We start from the raw sequence: 19,777 nt of genomic DNA, 5'->3' as shown, positions 1-19,777 counted from the left end.
TAGAGGGTTTGATGGAGTGTTAACACCAATATTATCTGGGATACATATTCCTTTTCTCAACTGATTTTTCTCTTACGTAACTCTATACGTTACAAATTTATTCAACTTTATCCACTCAAAACCATTTGATAGACAATATTATTGCCAACAGTACCTGGTGTTTATATCCTTCACTGCAATTTGAATTTATCTAAAACACTGTACCAAGCCTTCATTTTGAATCGGCACCAAATGTTTGAAATGGTTAGGACAAGTTCTTACGTTTTCAATATTCATATGAATGTGACAATTTGAGGTATTTTAAGGACTTGAGAAAAACGCTCCAAAGTGTTTTATTTCTGGAGCCATTTGAACGAGCTGAAATCTTTTACTTCTAAAGAAAGCCAAGGCAAATTTAAGCTCTTTGTAAGACAAGTGGATTTGATTACATTATGTAGGGAAAATAAACATGACAGAAGCTCCCTTGATAACAGCAGATAGACAACCGCGATCTCAAAGAGGCCCAGATTTTCATCAAAGTGGTACCAAGTACAGACGGAAATTTCGTACTTTGTGAAATTACTCGGGATCCTAAAAAAGAGAAAATGTCGAGAACGCATGTTGATGTTTTACTGAGAGTGAGAGAGGGAAAATAGGGACTAAGTGTAGTTTTGGGGGTGCTCAGTTATCTTAGTTATGTTTCGAAGGATAAAACGGTTGGATGCAAAAAATTCTGTAAAAAATGCTTTTTTAAAAATCTAACAGCACATAAAATTTGCGCATACACTATTCTATAAACAAAAGAAAATATAATAAATACCTTAAAATTTTTAGGAAAAAATTATTTCTTACCAAAGACGGAAAAAATTACGATAATAATTTTTTAATATTCGTCAAAAGTTTTGTGGTACGTTCAATGAAATGTTCCCTGATAGAAAGTTATTCTAATAGTCATGGTTTAACGAAGCTATAAGACTTGTTTTCTTGCCGTCTCAAAGCACAAAGGTTCTTTTTAAGTCAATAGGGGGATTTTAAGTGGGGAAACATGTCCACATAAATCTAGAATAAAGTCCCATATAAACAATACAAAGATTACAATATTTCGAAATATCGTCACTTTAAAATGCAAGGAAAATGTTTTACCACAGATTTCTCTCAATTAGCTCAATAAATTATTAAATTTTATTTAGTAAAAAAATCAAATTGAAAAAGCAAAATTTTTGTCTGAGCTTTTTTAAAGAAAAAAAAATATTTTGTAAAAACGTCAAATGTCAGTAAGTAACTGTAAACGTCCAAGCAATGAGATATGACCGAAAGCTAGAGCTGAACCTTTCCTATACAAGATAATGTGATGCTCTAAAATTTCTGCTGCATTTTGGTTGACCGATTGAACTCAGCGCTTTCTGTTTTTTTTGCCTGGCTCATTTCCATGAGTATGGCGGTAGATATTATACTTTCAAATGTTGGATATTTCGGTGAAAACCATGCGGGTCGCGTAATGTAAAATACGAGTAGCTTCAAATCCTAAATAGGAGGCTCAATCATCGCCTTCGACAATATCTCATCGAGTCTGAGTATGTTGTCAGGAAAAGTGTGTAAATGTTTAGGTCACGTAGTAAGGTAATGGAGGGGTTAAGCATGGAGAGATTTACGATCTTTTGGCGAAATTACAAGCAAGAATATGATATCATTGCCATAGTAATAGAAATCGATTAGAAGTTGGGAACATTTTTGGTTGTTAATTAAGTTGAATCGACTAAGGAGTAAATCAAAACTCACATCGGGTATTTTAAGTCGTAAATATTTTCATACTTAACCTGCTCTAAAGAATGTTACGTCAATTGCAGTCCCATAATAAATTTAGTTTATCTGAAATTTTCCATTTCGTAAACTGTCTTAAGTGTCGAAAGAGCGACATAAAAGTCAAGAAAGAAGGCCGACAATCAAAATCAACCATATGTACAAAACACCAAATTTTCACAACAAATAAACGGTGTGGGCCAAATCTTCAAGAAAACTTGAACGGTTCAAAAAACAACGACACAACTAAACACTCTCAGTTAGCAATTAAACTACACAAGCACAAGCTTTTAAAATTTGCGATCTTCATAAGCTTGCGCCATTTTCTTTTTTTCAGCGTAAATAGCTTGGCGTTCAATCAGACTCAATCGCCGATTATTTTTAGAGTTCATTGTAGCGAGGGAGCCGAGCAATTTACTGTTATTATTATCAGCGCTCGATTTTCTCATGTTCGGAGTATACTCAATTCGTGAAGAAGGTCGAGAAAGAGGAGTCGAAGGTCCCGTGCTCGTGGATAAACTCATCGAATCACTCGATTCATCATAATCGATATTATCGGATGACGAGGCGGCACTTCCGAGAGAGGCGGATCGTTCGTATCGATTTGGGCGGTAGGGTGTCCATGACTTGGGCGTCATTCGAGTAACGTTTAAGTTGAAATTTGAGCTCTTTTTATCGATGGGCGTTAAATCCAATCCAGAAAGATTGAGCGATTTCATTTCCTGTGAACCAGCTTCCATTGCTTGTTTGGCTGCAAAGGAGAAAGAAAATTTTCTCATTCATATAGTTCCAAACATAGAGTAGAAAAAAAATTTACTCAAGAAATATTTAGTGGATGTGACAGGAAAGAAAGATCCAGTAATGAACCTTTCTACTCTTATCTAGAAGACTCTAAATACACATCAAGATCTTCATAACCTACAAGAAGTTATAAAACGAACAGAGTTGGGGTTAGTGATAAACATCTTTCCTACATTTTTACCGTAGTAAGAGTTCGTCGAAATAGATTTGTTTGAGTTTTGACTCTTATCATGAACATATAAACGACTGGACATCTATCTTTTATTGTCTCTTTGAAGAGAGCTTCGTTGCCGCCTGTATTTCAAAATTGATATGAAAAATCCGACAATATTCCGTCATAATTTTATTTCTTTGAATTATTTAGGTAAAAGGATTAATAGAGCTTGAACATTATTCCCAATTCACAAAAAAAATTACTCTCGAATTTTTTCACAAGTTTGTAATATATTTTATCAACATTTTCAACTCTAAAATACAGAATTTCAACTGCGTGTATACTTTTGAATCCCTTTTGTCACTCCAATAATTTTTTTTATGACTTGAAAAAAATAGCTTGCTAAAGTTTAGAGCCTGTATCATAAGAATATCGAAATTAGAATGCGACACTCTCTAAAATTATTAGACACTTTTAAGTCAAAATTTAGAAATATTAGTCGGAGTTTTGACAAGCTGACGATGATTTTGTCTCTGTTATCTTTGTTATGATATAGATAAAAGACTTGAGAAGAGTAGAACAACAGAGACTTTTGTCGAAGTTTTGACGTTGTTAGCAAGGTACTCCCAAGTGGTATATCATCAAAATCTATTGTTTCATTTTATGCTTTTAACGAGGCGGCAACGAAGCTAGCAGCCCTTTCTACAAAAAGACAAAGGAGATGGATGTCCAGTCGTTTATATGTTCATGCTCTTATGAAATCAGAAACAAAATATTTTTTGAGAAAGAGTTTGGACTTACCACGACATGGATCAGCTTTGAACAGGAAGTCGTACAAATATTCCCATCCACCACCAACACGCACCACGATACTGCTTCCGTGGACACGAACTAACCGCACAATCTTGGAAGTTCCAAATGTATATTTCCCTTCACCAACACGAGTGATTTGAAAAGGTTTATGACAAGTACATTGTTTGGCTTCGTTACGGATCTATAATGGCAACAATGATGCAATCGTCAAAAACACAGTTTATGGTCCTTTTGGATTGGTTAAGAAGGGACAGGATTAAATTGAGATAAGTCCATGAGAAATATTGTCTTTTTTCGGAGAAAACGGTTTTTGTAGAGAAAACGGTTTAACACCTCTCTGTTACCACGTAGTTAATTGAAAAAAAATCACTTATGGTTTATTTACTTTAAAAAGCCAATCGGCATTACAAGACTTTCACCAGTCAACCGTCATGGAAGCAGAACTTTCCAGCCTCGTCTTGATTATTAAGTTCACTCAATCTCGAAAAAGAATTTGGATATATGTTACCTTTTTCTCGATCTTCTCAGGGTCGGTATTGATCGTTCTCGATTGTTCTGATAACACCTTCTTTGCATATACCAATCTGTTCAAACACTTCTCAATGTTGCTACACAAAGTGTCCCATCTTGAGACCACGTGGTCATGGTCTGTCCGAATTTGAATGATGACCTCATCATCACTTGATAACAAATCCATGATTCCTTCACTGGCATTTAAGAAGTCTTCGTAAGCATCTTTTTGTACGAAAAGTTCTTCTTTGATTTCCTGAGAGAACAAGATTTGAAATTACTTAAAAGAAGATCAAATATTAGGGGACCAAACCTTCAGATCCGTAACATCTTCCGCGCGACGCAACCGCACGTGATTGGTCCGAAAATAGATAGGATTTAGAGACTTTTGAGAGAGAAATAATTTAAGCAAGCTATATATCGTCATAGTATCTGAAAATAGATTGTGGTAATAAATTGTATCATAGGAAAGTACCTCGATCAAATCTTCATTTTTGACAATAATTTCATTATTATTGAAATTTGATGTGAGAAATTCAGTTCGTGACTCCGTGACATCAAGCCAACTCTTAATATCACATCCTTGGTCGCGGTACTGCTCTAGCAACGGTAACAACCATCTGAACATTTCCTTTTTCTTGCATAATTCTTGTAAAACTTTGAAATAACGTCGTCTTAGAGTAACGATCTTCATTTTGAGTTCTTCTCTCTCTTCAATGGGAGCGAGATACTGCGCGACGTTCTGTGTGGCTTTGGCAACTTCTTTGATTTCAATATCGTAATCTTCAACTTCAAACAAACCAGCCTGAAGAATTAAGCATAAAATGAGAGCGAGTTGTATTTTTGGCCAATCAGCATAGACAGGCCTTTCATTGGTAAGTCGCTGTCAGCAATGCTGTAAGTCCGTCTTGAAGAATCAGCGCTTTGTCAATTCAAGTTCATTTCAGAAGAAACAACACCATGTCACAATCAGTACGAAGTATACGCATCGCGAACAAGCATTAGACTTTTGCTGGGCTTTCATGCCGCTGCGGCTTAATTCAAAAGTATTTGAAAGCCTGAAAGCTGTTTGTTAGTTTTCAAGAATGCAATTAAATACGTCCAATTCTATTTTCTTCTCTAATAAAAGAGTCAACAAAAAAGACGCATTCTGTTTATCCGAATTCAACATCAAATGTATAAGAGATATTTGACAAATCGCCAAAATAGAAAGATGAAAAGAGAAGAACCACTGACCTCTATTTCACCTTTCTTTTCTTCCAGCGATTGGAATTCCAATAAGATTTCAGCAGTGATTTCCCATGCAGCTACATTCTCCAAGAAGTCTAACCGTTCACCAAACTTCTCCAAGGCTTCTTCGGTGATCAAACGACACCTGTTCCAAGCCGCTTCTGCTGTTATCTATAATAAATCGAGAGAATATGACCATAAATCTATCTTCAAAATTTTCCGAAAATATATTTTTAGTTCGGCAAAAGATACACCATCTACCACAAAAGTTTTTTCAAAATGTTTTTTCTTCGCCGAAACTAAGCTCTTTAAAGTTGAAATACTCTTCGTTGCAAAAGTCTTCATTTTCTTCTTCATTAATTTTTTTTTTGCGATTCTTAAATTTTCAGACTCAAGGATAGTTGGCCTAAAAGAAAATGTATAACATGTCAAAGTTTTGTTAGCTACATAAGGCAGAAATTTATATTTTGTACGTGATAAATATTAAAATTCACTATGGTCAGAGCCCCTAATGGGAAAACATTTCGCAGAATCTTTCATCAAGAAGTGAATTTTTCGGATTTATGATTACTACTGTTGCTAAACAGGAATATTATAGAAATCGACTTGGGGATTGACTTAAAATTTATCAGATGATAAGAGCCGTTAGTTAGAAAACTATATTGATAGCGTGACACCCCTGCCCCTAAAATACTAGCAGGTAATTTTCGGACTGGTTTTCTGGTCTAAAATGCTGATTATTTCAATAAAAAGTTTTCATGTTTCAATGAAATTCTTGGAATCAATCACAAGAACCAGGTTAGAAAATCGGATAAACTAGATGAGAATTTTTTCCATTTAATGAATAGAAAGAAATTTACAAACATGAGCACAAAACGGAAAAAAGCAATAAAATATATCGGCTCTGTCGCGATAATTAGATTGATGAACTGGATATATTTAATTTGATTAATTGGCGATTTGGTTTTGTTTACAAAACGTAATATTCCAATATCATAGATTTAGCAATAGAGATGCAGTAATTTTGAAGTAGAAATTCTATATTTAGCCAGGAATCACATTAAATAGAATTTCCTTAAATTATTCCATACCTGATCTTTAGACAAGTGTTGACTCCACAAATTGTAAATCTTTACATTCGGTAAAATATCACTTCTCTTCAAAGGTAACATTGGTTTATCGTCTTTGGGCGTTGTGGCGCGTTCAGAGGCGTTCATGGGCGGGCCGATGGGCGTGTGGATTTCGCGTGTTAATGAGAAAACATCCATAGTGACTTCTTGTGATAAATGAGGGTCCATGTGATGTAAGCGAGTGCTTGTGTTCCAATGTGGTTTCTTGGACTTCCGTACTATATTGTTATTGTCGTTGTTGTTATTATTGCTGAACGTTTGGTTTGGCGAGCAAATACGAAATGAGGAGTTCGGTGAAATCTGAAATGAAAAAGAAATAAAAAAGGTAATTTGCCATCCTTGTCGAGGGTAATCCAAGGGCTCTCTTTCCTTCAGCTTTCCAGGGCCTCCTCCTCCTCTCCCTGGATTTCTCTACTAAGCGATTTCTTTAATAACATGATCTGAAAGACGAGGATAAAGGACAGTGCGTAAACAGCATGTTAAGTATTCGAAGGTTTAAAATCCAATACTAAAAATGCGTTCGGTTATTTAAAAAAAAAACATCAAGAATACACAATATTCACTAGTGTAAAGTAGAACATTACAACAGTTTAAAATTCCGCTCTATTTTGATCAGACTTCAGATAAAACTTCAAATGATGCTTCACGAGACGTACTTAGCAATCAATTAAAAGCTATTTCACGGGTAATCAAGATTAAAACCCACGATAAACAAAATCAGAGATAACTAAAAGAAAACAGCTGAAAAATCTTAAGTAAAATTAAACAAGATTCGTTGACTTCCTACTGCCTTCAAAGTAAGGTTTCAATCAAACGTTTTAATTGCAGCGAAACAACCCAAACGACCAGCAATTATCAATGTCTTTAAAAACAATTCGAACAGTTTCGTCTTACCAAAAATAACACTTCCTCGATAAAGGAAAAAGATAGGGTGTAGAAATCTTCAGCTAATTTTTCGATTTCACCCATCACAAGGTCTGAAGTTTCGAGACACTGTAACCACTATTATAAGACTAAAACTCTTTTGCAGACGTCAGAAGACAACCTCAAAGGAAGAATTAAGGGTAGGTAGCAGACGAGAAAGAGAAGAAAAATGGTTCTCATACATGAGAAGGTTTGAACTTCTTATGGTGCCGAGAAAAAACATGTTGAGGTCTATGAATATAACTTTGTGAGAGAAAATGATCTCGTGTAGTAGAACACTAGTTCGCTAAAGGGAAAGAAACTTTTCATGTCGAGATGAAGAAAAGACACAAAGAGAATATCCGAACGAAGAGAAATTCATTTTCAATCGATGGACTAACAAGTCTTTCAGAAACATTCAAGTCTCAAACTTTCTTAGAAGCAAATCTTACCCACCAATAAAGCAATGGGAATGTCGAAGTACTGTACCCCAAATATAAAATACAGAAAATCAAGAGAATTTAGTTGATACCTCTGAGTGCTTAAACTCTTAGACTACTCCAAGAATTATGAAAATTAATTTTTCCTTTTCTCAGTAAAAGTTCTTCATCAAATTCAAATCTTTACAAATAATTTCATCACCTTTTCAACTTCTTTTAGTATTGTGTAACACGTTACATCAAAGTTGCCAAAAAAAATTGAAAGAGAAAAGAGGACAGTTATGCGATAGTATGTTATGAGGAAACTACGAATATCCGTAATACATAATATTATTATTACATCTTCACTACACGGACAAAAACAAAAGCAACTGAGGGAAATCAGAACTGTGTGTTGAAAAACAAAGAAAAATTCACTTTAGAATCAACCCTGAAAGGATGTTTTTACTTATTGGTTAAGATATTTCAAAGAAAGTACACGCTTCTTTACGAGAACCAGTAAATTCTTTGGTTGTTCTTAATTTTCGAAATTTACAAAGTGAAATACATTCCAAATGTGATCATTATTTCTACTCAACCCAGCGTTGTTTCAACGTTTATCTAATGTTCAAAACAACGTCCGTATAACGTTAGATGAACGTTGAAACAACGTTGTGTGCCAGCTGGGAAAGCTTAAAAACGGGTTGGTTGAATGCCTCGTATTTAAGAAAGGTCAGGTCATTTTTGAAAATGTGATGTTCAGATTGTTTTTAAAGCTCTTACGAATTCCTGTAAAAAAGCAGACATATGTATTCGGCACTATGCGGGTTAATTCTGAACCAAGTCCGTTCCATTTCTGAACTAACTTCAAAAATAATAAAGTAAGAACCTGCCCAAGTCTCTTTTAAAAAGGGTCAAAGACTCATAGTTTTATATTCAAGAAATTCAAACCAGTTATCTAACAGCAATAGCACTAGAGAACTACACGAAACCAGCCACGTCAAAACAAGACTTGAAAACCGACTATCCAAGCACCAAGAATTAACCTATAGACTAACCGCTAGAGTAAAAATTTGATATCGAAAAACACAAAAACATTTATGTCTCTTAAATTTAAATGTTTGCTTAACTCATTGGGAAGTTAAACCACGAGTCTGACTCAATCTCTTAGATAATGTCGATTGGAGGTTTATCACACTTAGGTATCATATCCTGATGAAAAGAGTTCTCTATAGAGAGTTTTTATAACTAGAAGGAAAAGTTGAAGATAAGTAGAGATCTAAAGCGGAAAAGTAGGATGATTCAGCAGTCTTGTCGAAATATTTTACCAGCTATATAAATGAGAAACCAAAAAAGAAGATCAAAAAAGACAGAACAACGAGGAAGGAAGCTCGAAAGTAAACATTTCAAACAAAGTCGACTTAATACTTCTTATTATGATTGACTCGTCTTAAGCCTGTCTGATCTCCGAAACAAAAATCTAGATTTATGATTCAAATTGAAGGAAATTGATAATACAAGACACCAATCTCATATAATGTCTTTAACTATAGTGGCTTAAGACTTTGGTGTCTTTCCCAACTATCTCTACTGAAGCAATATAACTGACTTAAACTTTATTTCAACTAAACACTAAAATGAAAAGTGAATTCTTCAACTTTTGGTAGAAAAGCAGTCTTGGTGAGGTCATTGCTACCCTGTATCTATTAGAGCGAGAAGACAACAAAGTTATCGCAATAAGTCAGCTATTGTATATTCGGAAAGTCAAAAACGCTTTAAAAGCATGTCAAGGCAGATGAAAATTGACACACAGTAGCCTATCAACAACATGGTATATCTTATCACTTAAAATAACAAATTGATCCCATCGATAAGGCAACTCGAAACACTACAAATTCGTTGCATAAATCAACACTCTCGACATACCATGCAGTTTTGACAACAAATAACCACTGCAATTTTCGATATGCACACTAGAGACAAAAATATTTTTATAATTATTCATTTAATTTAAAGAAAAGGTCTTCAGAGTGATTAATCATCAATCAAGTACCAAACAAAGCAATTTTGCAATTTTTTTTGATCGCTTTCGGAGCATTGGTATTGGAAAATGACCAGAGAGACGATTAAAAATTATTTCTTTTTAATGAACAATTAATAAGCGACAATATCAAAAAGGCATCAAAGGTCTACCATACAGTGAAAGATTCTTTTGACAAATAGAAAAAACCCGCCCCCCATTGAACAGCAAGCTTCAATCCGAACGCCCAAAAAGCATTGAAAATGGCCCGGTACGATTTCACTGTTACTAGTCGTAAAAAGTGTCGAAAGCTCATTTCTTCACTAGGATCAAACAAAGTTTCAAGTGAACATCTCTGAGTAGAAAACACACTAAGTATTTATCCTTGAAAGAACATTTCCCGTTGCTTATCTACCAATCAAGGACTACTGAAAAAAACTGGGTAACCTTACCAATTCCAGAAAACGATTTTTGCCCAACACAAGCAAAACAATCAATTGTATTTGCTCTTTGGTACTACACCAAGTCCATATATCATCTTGTGAAATTAAATTCTTGATTTGCGTCAAGTCCATCATTTGAGAATCGCAACGAAAAACATTTTGTAGATCAGTGGCTATTTTTTCTGGATTATATTCAAAGACCTCCATTGTTCGAAAATTTAACACAACCTCACTGTATGGTTTCTTCACCACGAAATACAAAACTCAATTCGAATCAAAGTACAAATCTCATCCATTCAAACATCCGATAGGATGATTTAAATTTCAGTTACGGAAACACTGAATTAAGAATAGAGGAAATCAAAAAATTGGGAATAATCATTAAATATAATAAATAAGGGATAATTATGATAATTAAGAGGTAATCTTACCGACGATCTTCGATCGCTTATCGTATGAAGGCTGGAATCACATGACAGGCTAAGAACACGATTATTCCTCTCAGACAAGGCGCCATTTAAGTAATTATTCTTAAGGCGTTTCATAATGAAATCTTCCAAAAAAATCTTCACTTGGATTAACTTTTGATCCAAAAGTAATTTCCCTCTAGACGGAATGATAATTTCCGCGCAATTAAAATGCTATCCTCGATTGATCCAAGTGTTAAACAAATGAAAAAATCTCTCTATGTCCAGCTTTCTTTATAGAACACATAAAATATGTTTAAATGATCAAAAAACGTGCCACATTGCTAAAGAAATTCTAATTGTTTTTCAGGGGGAAGAATTTGAAACGAGATTTCGTAATAAAAAAGTAGAAAAGCAAACTCTGAAATGACGTAATTCAAACACAGGCTTCAAACGAAAAACGATCCGTATTTATTTGTATGTTTGAATATCCTAATAACCGGGGCATCAAATTATTGCAAGCGTCAGCTTTCTGATATTCTACCCTTCATAATCAAAAGCACTGTCTGAAGAAAAAGCTAAGTTCGCTTTATTAGACACCCCTGTATCACATCAAAATACTTCAGATGCTCAAAATCATTTACTAAATCAGATTCAATATAATAGCAGCTGCCCTTGCTTCATATATGCAACGCATGCGCTCTAAAGGCAGTCCGTGTCTCCACTAGTTTGGCGATATTGACCCCCCTGGAATCCACTATTGGTATCAAATCCAGTTTCCAGACATTAATTAAGATTTTTATGATGACCAAAATAAGTGAATTGTTGACAGAATTTCATCACCTCTGTCTGGGAAATTTATCAACATCATAAATACGAAACCCATCGGTAACAAAGTAGTCATTTTGATACAAAGTAATGACGTAATCTTGACAAAAACAGACACACAGTGGCATTTTTTTAATCATACGGGTTTTCCAATTAAATCTTTCAACAATTACGACAAATTTCTTATAATGCTATTTTTGTTCAAAGTATGAAAAGCTGTGGGCAACAATTTACCACTGTGTCAATACCAAAAAGAGAAATTGATTGGAAAGTTACGGCTTATGGTTGAGTTATGATATTAATTGGGAAAGGCAATGTACAGAGATGACAAAAACTGTCTAAAATCTGTAAAACGTCCCCAAGAAAAGTCACATAAATAATAAAGTAACAATAACAAAGTCTGTCTTAAAATAATCTAGAGCAAAGAAAAAAGCCTATTACTTTTGTTAGAATTCGAATTTGATAGCCGCTTTGTTCTCGTTGGAAAGATAATCAGGAATGGAATATCATTAAATATATAAAAAAATTAAAAAAGTTTGGAAAAATGAAAAAGAAAATCAATTTTTTGTAGAATTGTACGAACATCACTATCATCAAGAAAATTTTGAAAAACATCTACCAAATTTAATTTGTGGCACTTTTTGACTAATAACAATATTGTCAAGTGGGCAGTAAGATAAGCTTGGCCGAGCAATTAATTAATTAAAGCATGATCAAGAATGATATCAATGCACGAGGAAGCAGACTGTTCAAATAGTTTTTCGAATTCAAAAGTAGTTAGGAAGATTTGTAAGGAAGTCAACGTTTCGCGTCTGTGTTTTGAAAAGTCGTTCTTAGTTCAGGCGTACGTAAAGGAGCATCAAAAAGTGCCATGGTAAGCAGAAACTAAATGGACAATTAAATATTTTAAATTCGTGCATGATCACAATTAAAAGATCTCATTCGTGCATCTTTCACGCAAACCGTCTGGATCCCAAAAATAAGCATATGCCAAGTAATGCAAATCGCTAATAGACTTCAAAATCACATTTATTAAAAGATATCTGACGAAACAGAAAACGTCGCCACTGATATTTATGTTAGGACACGCGCTTAGAAGTCGTTTCCTAAGTACACTTTAGGATGATCAAAATTCTTTTATATCATTCCAATTCCAAGATGAAATGTTTATAGTTAAAAGTTCTTTCTTGAGTTGATGGTATTGCATAACCAGAAAAGAAGGTATTTGAGAAAAATTAGGCCAAATCATGTCAAAAAATTAGAGTCGGTTCGTAGAAAAAGATCATGTTAACACAACGGAAAATTTCTTAAGAGCTGAACAGCTAATAGAATCGAAATAAGGGTTTTTTAAAGGCACTACTACATTTTGTCTAAGATTGGACTGTTCTTAAAAAAAGCACCCTAAAGGGCGTCACACACCCGTTCCATTCGCCTAGGTACCCCCGGGACTTTTAAGCATTTTTAAAGCTGAGGTTGTTCGAAAGTTTTAGGCAAAGGGATCATAATAAAATTATTATAAAAAGGATTTTTAGCATAAAAAAGCACCACTTGATGCAACGAAAATAAATATCTTGTGCGTCATTCAATAGAAGGTCACTAGGAGGAGACTTTCAAGTTTATTTACTCCTGCACCAAAGCTCTACACTAAAGGTCAACTAGATAAAATGGACCACCTTGCTCTCTAGGCTTTCAAATTGTTTTAAATTATACCGTATTTCTATAATGGAGAAATGCGGACAATAGACGAAGCCATAAATAAAAACTTTAATAATGCTAAAAATATTGTAAATTTTCAAATCTAAAATTTCCGAGGGTTCACCAGTGAAAAGCAGTAACATCCCAAAGAAACTGTCAGTTTAAAGATACAACTTACATTGTTAAGGTACAAAACATTGACAGATCGGTAATCATGTTCACTGTCCGCCATTATGCGTTCATCAATTTTCATGATATTGATGTCGATGGAAAATTTAAGTGGAGCATGTCCATCAAAATCTTCAGTATCAACGTTCGAAACCATTTTGATAACAATTTTAAAAAATTCTTCGAAGAAATATCGAAGCCGTTATCTAAGGAATTTTATCTTCTATAAACAATACTATGCGTATGTAGCTACTTCAGAAGCATCAACAAGTATGAACTGGATAAGAGAATCTGACTTTGTCTACGATATTTCGTATCTTCTGATTATCTTGTCAGTTTTTTCTTGTCAATGGGCACCATACGGAAATAAACTGTCTAATGTCTTTTCTGAAGGAATCACAGGCACCCACCTTTCAAAAGTAAAATCTATTGACATTCTCAATCAAATTGACATTAAACACTAGAAGAACTCGAAGAACTGGATCAATTATTGATGTCACTCTTGCTATTTTTAACACCTGGACTTTTCATTTAAAATTCTAACTGTTTTTCCTTTTAGACATTTCGTTGAATACACTGTGAACTCTATGAAGTGGGAAAATGAGCAAGCAATTGGGATAACCGAGCACAAACAAATCTTCGATTTTGGATTGAAATTGGCGGCATCAGAATAGCCTAACTGCCTGTCGGCATGCACGTTTTTTATAAGAAGAAGCTATCTAAGAACATAAGGCTTCGGTGACCTAAATCTTAAGAATAATTTAGTAACGCACTTTAAGGTTATGCGGACTCGAAAAAACCGATTTCTCCCCAAAAATACTAACAAGATCGTGAAATTAAAATCATGTTAATAACATTTTTGGGTTAAAGACTCGAAAAGTTAAGAACATCCAAAGGCTTCAACAGTTTTGGATGCTCTTTTTTAAAATAACGTATAGAACACCATAGAAAAAAATCCAGTAAACTAAACTGGGAATGAGAATAATATGAACATTTCAAAAATAGAATACCAAAACTCCAGGTCTTTGAAAAAAAAGATTAGAAAAAAAAACATACCTCATAAAAAGATTTCCAACAAATAATTCGCGTTCAATTTCTCAAAAACACCACCCCAGCAAAGAGTAGAGTTTCAAAGTAGATGGCCCTTCCTGTCCTTCTACTACACGTTAACAAAATAAACATAGTCACAAAAAATACATACCATCAACCCACTTACGTATTATGACAAGCAAGCTGTGTTCTTGTCTGTTACACACTGATACTCATTCAAAGATGCCTTTCACAAAAAATAATTCAAACTCACCATTCAAAAGTACTCGATGCAAGCAACACAAGAATCACTTTTTGTGTCATCGCGGTTGGTGTTTTTGAATTCTCACATAAAACTTTTTTAAATGCACGGGACAATTAAGCGCAATGAATGAGTAGAGAGAAACCGTTAACCGTCGAGGGAACTCACTGTACAAAAATCGCATTAAATCGATAATAAGCCCTAACTAATGACTTTAATTCCATTGATAATATGATAAACTTTCTTCTCATTTACACAACTTGATTATGAATTACACATCTTTTCTATGAAACTTGTGAGGTACTGTTCGAAGCGTAGCCTGAATTTCCATGCTGTAAATTATTTTTCTATCTGGATATTTCGGCTATTTACAGGTTGGTCTTCCTATGTTTGTAAACCCACGGTCGGTAAATTTGTAGCTTCGCGTATAATATGTATTTGAATTGACAAAGTACGCCTTCCAATTTTAAAATTCAAAAGGCTTTAGAAAAGCAAAACGATAAATCTGAAACATCAGAATAAATTTACAGCCTGGTGAATATTCATGCTACCCGACTTGTACGGAGGTACGGAAAATTGGAAAAATTATTTTGTTATTTTATTGAAATTTTGGTATTAAACTGTCTTTTCTCTAGATACGAAGACCCCCCTCCCCCCAAAAAAGAAGAGTTTTGTACCCTTGGAACCGAATTATTAACAGAGCTGTTGAAACAAATTAAAGTCACGGTCCATCATTGGATAACCTGAGATCAGATTGTGAATGTTTTCTGCACACCACGCTGAAGCTCTAAAGGGATATGTGAAAACAAACAATCTGACGAATATGCAATCTCGAAATCGTAAGGACCGCGTTCGTCTAAAAGGACTGGGAATGACAACAAAGTTGCGCGATTGTGTTTATGAATAGGGCGCCGTATTAGTTTTTATTTTTCCGGCGCACAACAAGATTCTTGTTGTAGAATTTTCCGCGGGAGGACTATTTTCCTCAGATGTATAATTTTCAAGTGCCTTTAGAGGTTTACCGTGCGCGTAAGAAAATTATGAACATCTGTTATCAGGTTATCATTGGACTTCTCAAATTGGAAAATTGTATTAGAAAAAGAAGCCTTCAAAAAAATTCAAAAAGTATGAGATTCGAAGATTGTACTTTCTGGGTGCTGTATTAAACCCGTCATACTGTCCGATCCTAACTGCGTTGACCCTGCGAAGAGATAGACAACTATAAACTGTTGGTGCCCACTGATTGCATCGAAACTTTCACTTTGAAAATTATCTTAGGCAAAGCGAAACAAATTGCTAGACTGTTGCTAAACTATATTATACCAAAAAGTACAAAAAATTGTTTAAAAGAATTAATTTGTTCTACAAAATTGTCTGCAAAAAAAACTACTCTAATACCCTTTCACAAATTAAAGTGTCTGCCTTTCAAAAGGATTCCAAAGATATGAAGAACATCATTGATATAAAGATGAAGCCATGACACCCGAGAACACATTTTTGTAATATTCACGGGACACGCAACTAAATGATTGCATCAAGATCAACGTTCATCTTGATATCCAATGATATTGCGATTGTAACCGTTATTAGCAAGACGTCATATTAACGTCTTCTTCCATTAGAACAATAGAATGACTTCCCAATTCATTCTTGCTTACTTTTGACTCAATAAGTCCAGGTTCAAATAACAAAATTTCAGCTTGAAAATCTAGTATTGCAAAATGTAGTATCTCAGCAGAAATTTGACTTTGAGTTTATCAAAACAAAGGTAGACGGTAACAATCAACAGTTCTCTGGTTTCAACTTTTCTTCTTTTCTACGCAATTCTAAAATTCCAAGAAATTAAACGACGATCTTCTAATAATTCTTCAACGCAATCTTATTAACACGATGGCTAAGTTTTTTTCTACAAAAGTTGAATAATTCGAACCACAATAAGACAGAAAAGTGATAACATTTCTAACTCGTTCATAGCTGCTAAATGAAGATTACTTGTCTACTCCTCATACGAATCACCATAACTCCAAAAACTTTCGAATCTGGAAAAAACACTCAGTTTGAAATTTATCACATATCTAGAGCTATTTATACTAGGAAAACAAGTCGTAAGTAGATTATAACTTGACAAGATTATTTCCTTGAAAAACTTTAAATCCTCAAATTTTCAATAAACTACACCAAAATATGGATGACTTCAATCTAAGAGAGCTTACAAGATCAAGTCAGGCATCATGTTGTGTTGTCCATTGTAACAGTGAGATGTTTCAGAAACAATGGTTTGAATGACATTCAAGGAAAATAATTTTTGTTTATGCAGCTACTTCCGAAAGCAACTAGACAAGATTTGACACCAAAATGTCAACTTAAGTTTGACTTTGGTAAGCTACAATATGATCCGAATACAATTGTAGACATAAACGCATTTCGCATCTCCTTACAGACAACAATTTTATCGGCATTGATTCGGACAATTCAAAGTGTATAAACTAAAATATTGGGAAAATCTCTCAAGATTTGTTTCAGACCATTAATTGAAGAATTAAAATAAATTATTTTCTTTCTATAGGAATATATAAGATATTCATGACGAAATTTGCCAAAAAATTAAGAATATGCTAACCTTCATGGGGTTTGGCTGCAGAACCTAAGAATTCTAGAGCTTTTTTAACTGTAAATTGTCAATTTATTCCAAGTAAGGCTCAAAACTTTCATAAAAATGCCATTTTATGCTTCCGGTATGTACTATATGCTAAATTTCTGTTGAATTTTGATCCTAACCTAAGAATATCGCTTACCAAAAGGTTAGGAATAACTAGATGAAATCGAAATACACCATTCTTATAAAAAAGCGTGTATATTACACCCCAGAACTAACCACACCCGCCTCACGCCCACAAAGAATAAAGGTTGTATTACTTTACCTAAGTCCCAATAAATTTTCTTTAAACTTCAAACTTGATGGTCAGAACGATTTTCAAAGTCTCATACATAAAATAAAATCTTCAACTCCAAATTAATTGAAATATTCCAAAGAAAGAATTAAACCAAGAACCGATAAAAAGATAAGCGCCAATATAATAAGAAGAAAGCTATAAGACTTCTCAAGTCTCAATGGTCCCAACTTTTAAGTCATAAAATTTTAACATGAATATTATTTTATCACTTTCATTATAATATATCTGAAAAAATTATATGTAAAGCTCGAACAATGAGAAAATATTTCATAGACGTGGCTACAAGAGAAATTCACTCAAATTTCACGATTTTTTTCTGATGTGTAAACACATGCTTTACTTAGCAATGATGATGTAATCTATTTGCTTTGTTGATGGTTTCTGTTTTTAGAATCTGACCCTGGGTGTCTGTGTCTCAGATTCAAGAGTTATTCATCTCCGAGCAGAGTCCCTAATGATGCTTGGATTATAATATTATATTATAATATTATAGCAATTTTGTAAGAATGGGCTCGGGGGCTAAATTTCAAATTCTGTAAGTAGTAAGAATTGAGTATAAAGACTGCTAACACTTCAATTTTTACTTAAGGGCTAAAAGGTACTAGGCTATATAGGCCAAAAAAGATAAGAGCAGACGAACCCAAAAAAAGAGTGTATGTACTTCATCATAAAAATGTAGAATCCACTATGTGTAAACAAATAAAATAGGATTGCATACCTTTGTATTTTTACGCTGCATTGCCATCATTCCATCACTGGAAGAAAATGACGTTCCACGTCGACTACCTGTTCCCATGGTTACACAAACAATAGCTGGAGATCAGGTGGTGTAAAGTTGTAAGAAATTTATAAACGCAAGAATTTGTGACAAATCAACGATAACGAATGAGTAAGATGTCCTGCGATATCCGTGCGGCGAGTCTTCAACAATTCGAAAGTGTTGAAAAATTTGCGATTACAAAAAAGTTTCCAAGTGACAAGAACTTTCGGACGATTTGTGCAAAAGTATTCACAATCGCCAGCGAATAATCCAGTCCACAATATTACATTTGTACAATGCAATATAAAAAATCCAATAGGTGTGAAAAACTTCTAATTAAAACTAACTAAATTATTAAAATCAACAATAAATGAAATACTACATACTGCTGATAATTAGGGCGTGGGTAACCAGGCGAAACTAATTAATTAGAAGCTGTATGTTTCACGTTTAAACAATGCAAAGAAGTCGAACACAAATAATTTAGTGTTATTGTTTGTGTTCAGTTTATTTAATTCGAAAAAATATTTAATTCGATTAGTTCTGAATGTGAGCTAGACGAACAAAAGAATGCTAAAATGTGCAAGATGAAAACTTTGATTATTTCCCGGGGGTAATGAAAACTTAGTTTTGGACAAATATTAATATAATATAAACTGACCAAATTAAAAATAATTAAATACGGAAAGTATAATGCACGACTGCAATATAAAGCTCCAAAGTAGCCTCTAAAAACAATTCAAAAAGATACAAGACTCCTCCCGAGCAATTCGAAAATGAATTACGGCAAAAAGTTGACCCCCGGATTTATCGAAACGACGCTAGATAAAAATCAAAATTTGGATATAGTAGGTAGAGAGTAAACTATCTTCGACAACAAACAACACAAACAATCGCTGTTTATTGGCGATTCTATCTATCGCGTCCTTAAGCACACCAAACTGTAAAAGCTTTTTGAAAACGATTCAACAACATTCATAAGACGTTGAAATCAAGTCGTAAACATTAAGTTTGGCCTAAAAATTGTTTAATTAAAGACGCGGCGTGGATATTTCTTTGAAATTCAAATCAACTTTAAATCAAAGTTATTTCATTTTAAGCGTGATAGAAATCAAAATTGGCTTGGCATGGTTGTTGAACCATGGCTTCGGTTGAGGTGAAATTTCACTAGTTGAAAGTTTCTGCAGTTCAAAATCAAAATCGCAGAAAAGAAGAAATCGACCTTGTATACCATGAAACTTAAATAAATTAAACAAGTTAAAGTTCCTTGTGTATACAAAGGTACACAGAAAAGCGCAGACATGCACTGCGTCAGGCCAGTTTTGGAAAATTACATTAACAAGGAGTAAAAATTAAACGAAACTTCCTCATTCTTTAGAATATAATAATAAACAAGCGATACTTTTATGGACCTACCTGGTAAAACATGTACATTTAACTATGAACATTATAATGAAAGAATGAAAATTTAA

General features: G+C 33.9%; 1 protein-coding gene across 7 annotated transcripts; it reads right to left on the bottom strand.

Annotated features, from left to right (window-relative positions):
- Positions 1-648: 648 nt before the first annotated feature.
- On the bottom strand, positions 649-18,776 carry LOC136813609 (uncharacterized). Of its 7 annotated transcripts, none has more exons than XM_067070109.1 (7): positions 18,264-18,776; positions 6,379-6,717; positions 5,294-5,458; positions 4,533-4,862; positions 4,056-4,313; positions 3,536-3,728; positions 649-2,530 (listed from the first exon to the last, which is right to left on the bottom strand). In XM_067070109.1, exons 1-7 carry the CDS (start codon positions 18,339-18,341, stop codon positions 2,070-2,072), a joined length of 1,824 nt encoding a protein of 607 aa, XP_066926210.1. In that variant the 5' UTR covers positions 18,342-18,776; the 3' UTR covers positions 649-2,069. The 7 variants fall into 7 exon arrangements, with proteins under 7 accessions (XP_066926210.1, XP_066926213.1, XP_066926212.1 ...); XM_067070112.1 differs by lacking the exon at positions 18,264-18,776 and adding an exon at positions 14,604-14,708; XM_067070111.1 differs by lacking the exon at positions 18,264-18,776 and adding an exon at positions 14,502-14,597.
- Between the last annotated feature and the right edge of the window lie 1,001 nt (positions 18,777-19,777).

This window comes from Clytia hemisphaerica, unplaced genomic scaffold, assembly GCF_902728285.1.
Source record: "Clytia hemisphaerica strain Z4C2 unplaced genomic scaffold, Clytia hemisphaerica genome assembly, whole genome shotgun sequence".
Taxonomy (NCBI): Eukaryota; Metazoa; Cnidaria; class Hydrozoa; order Leptothecata; family Clytiidae; genus Clytia; species Clytia hemisphaerica.
This window is presented reverse-complemented; position numbering and strand designations above follow the sequence as displayed.

Excerpts from the sequence above, each read along its gene's own strand:
- LOC136813609 (XM_067070107.1), bottom strand. The coding sequence starts at position 13,457 with ATGGTTTCGAACGTTGATACTGAAGATTTTGATGGACATGCTCCACTT. Across the intron at positions 5,459-6,378 it reads AACACTTGTCTAAAGATCAG|ATAACAGCAGAAGCGGCTTG; the intron begins GTATGGAATAAT and ends GATTTATTATAG. Across the intron at positions 4,314-4,532 it reads AAAATGAAGATTTGATCGAG|GAAATCAAAGAAGAACTTTT; the intron begins GTACTTTCCTAT and ends TTGTTCTCTCAG.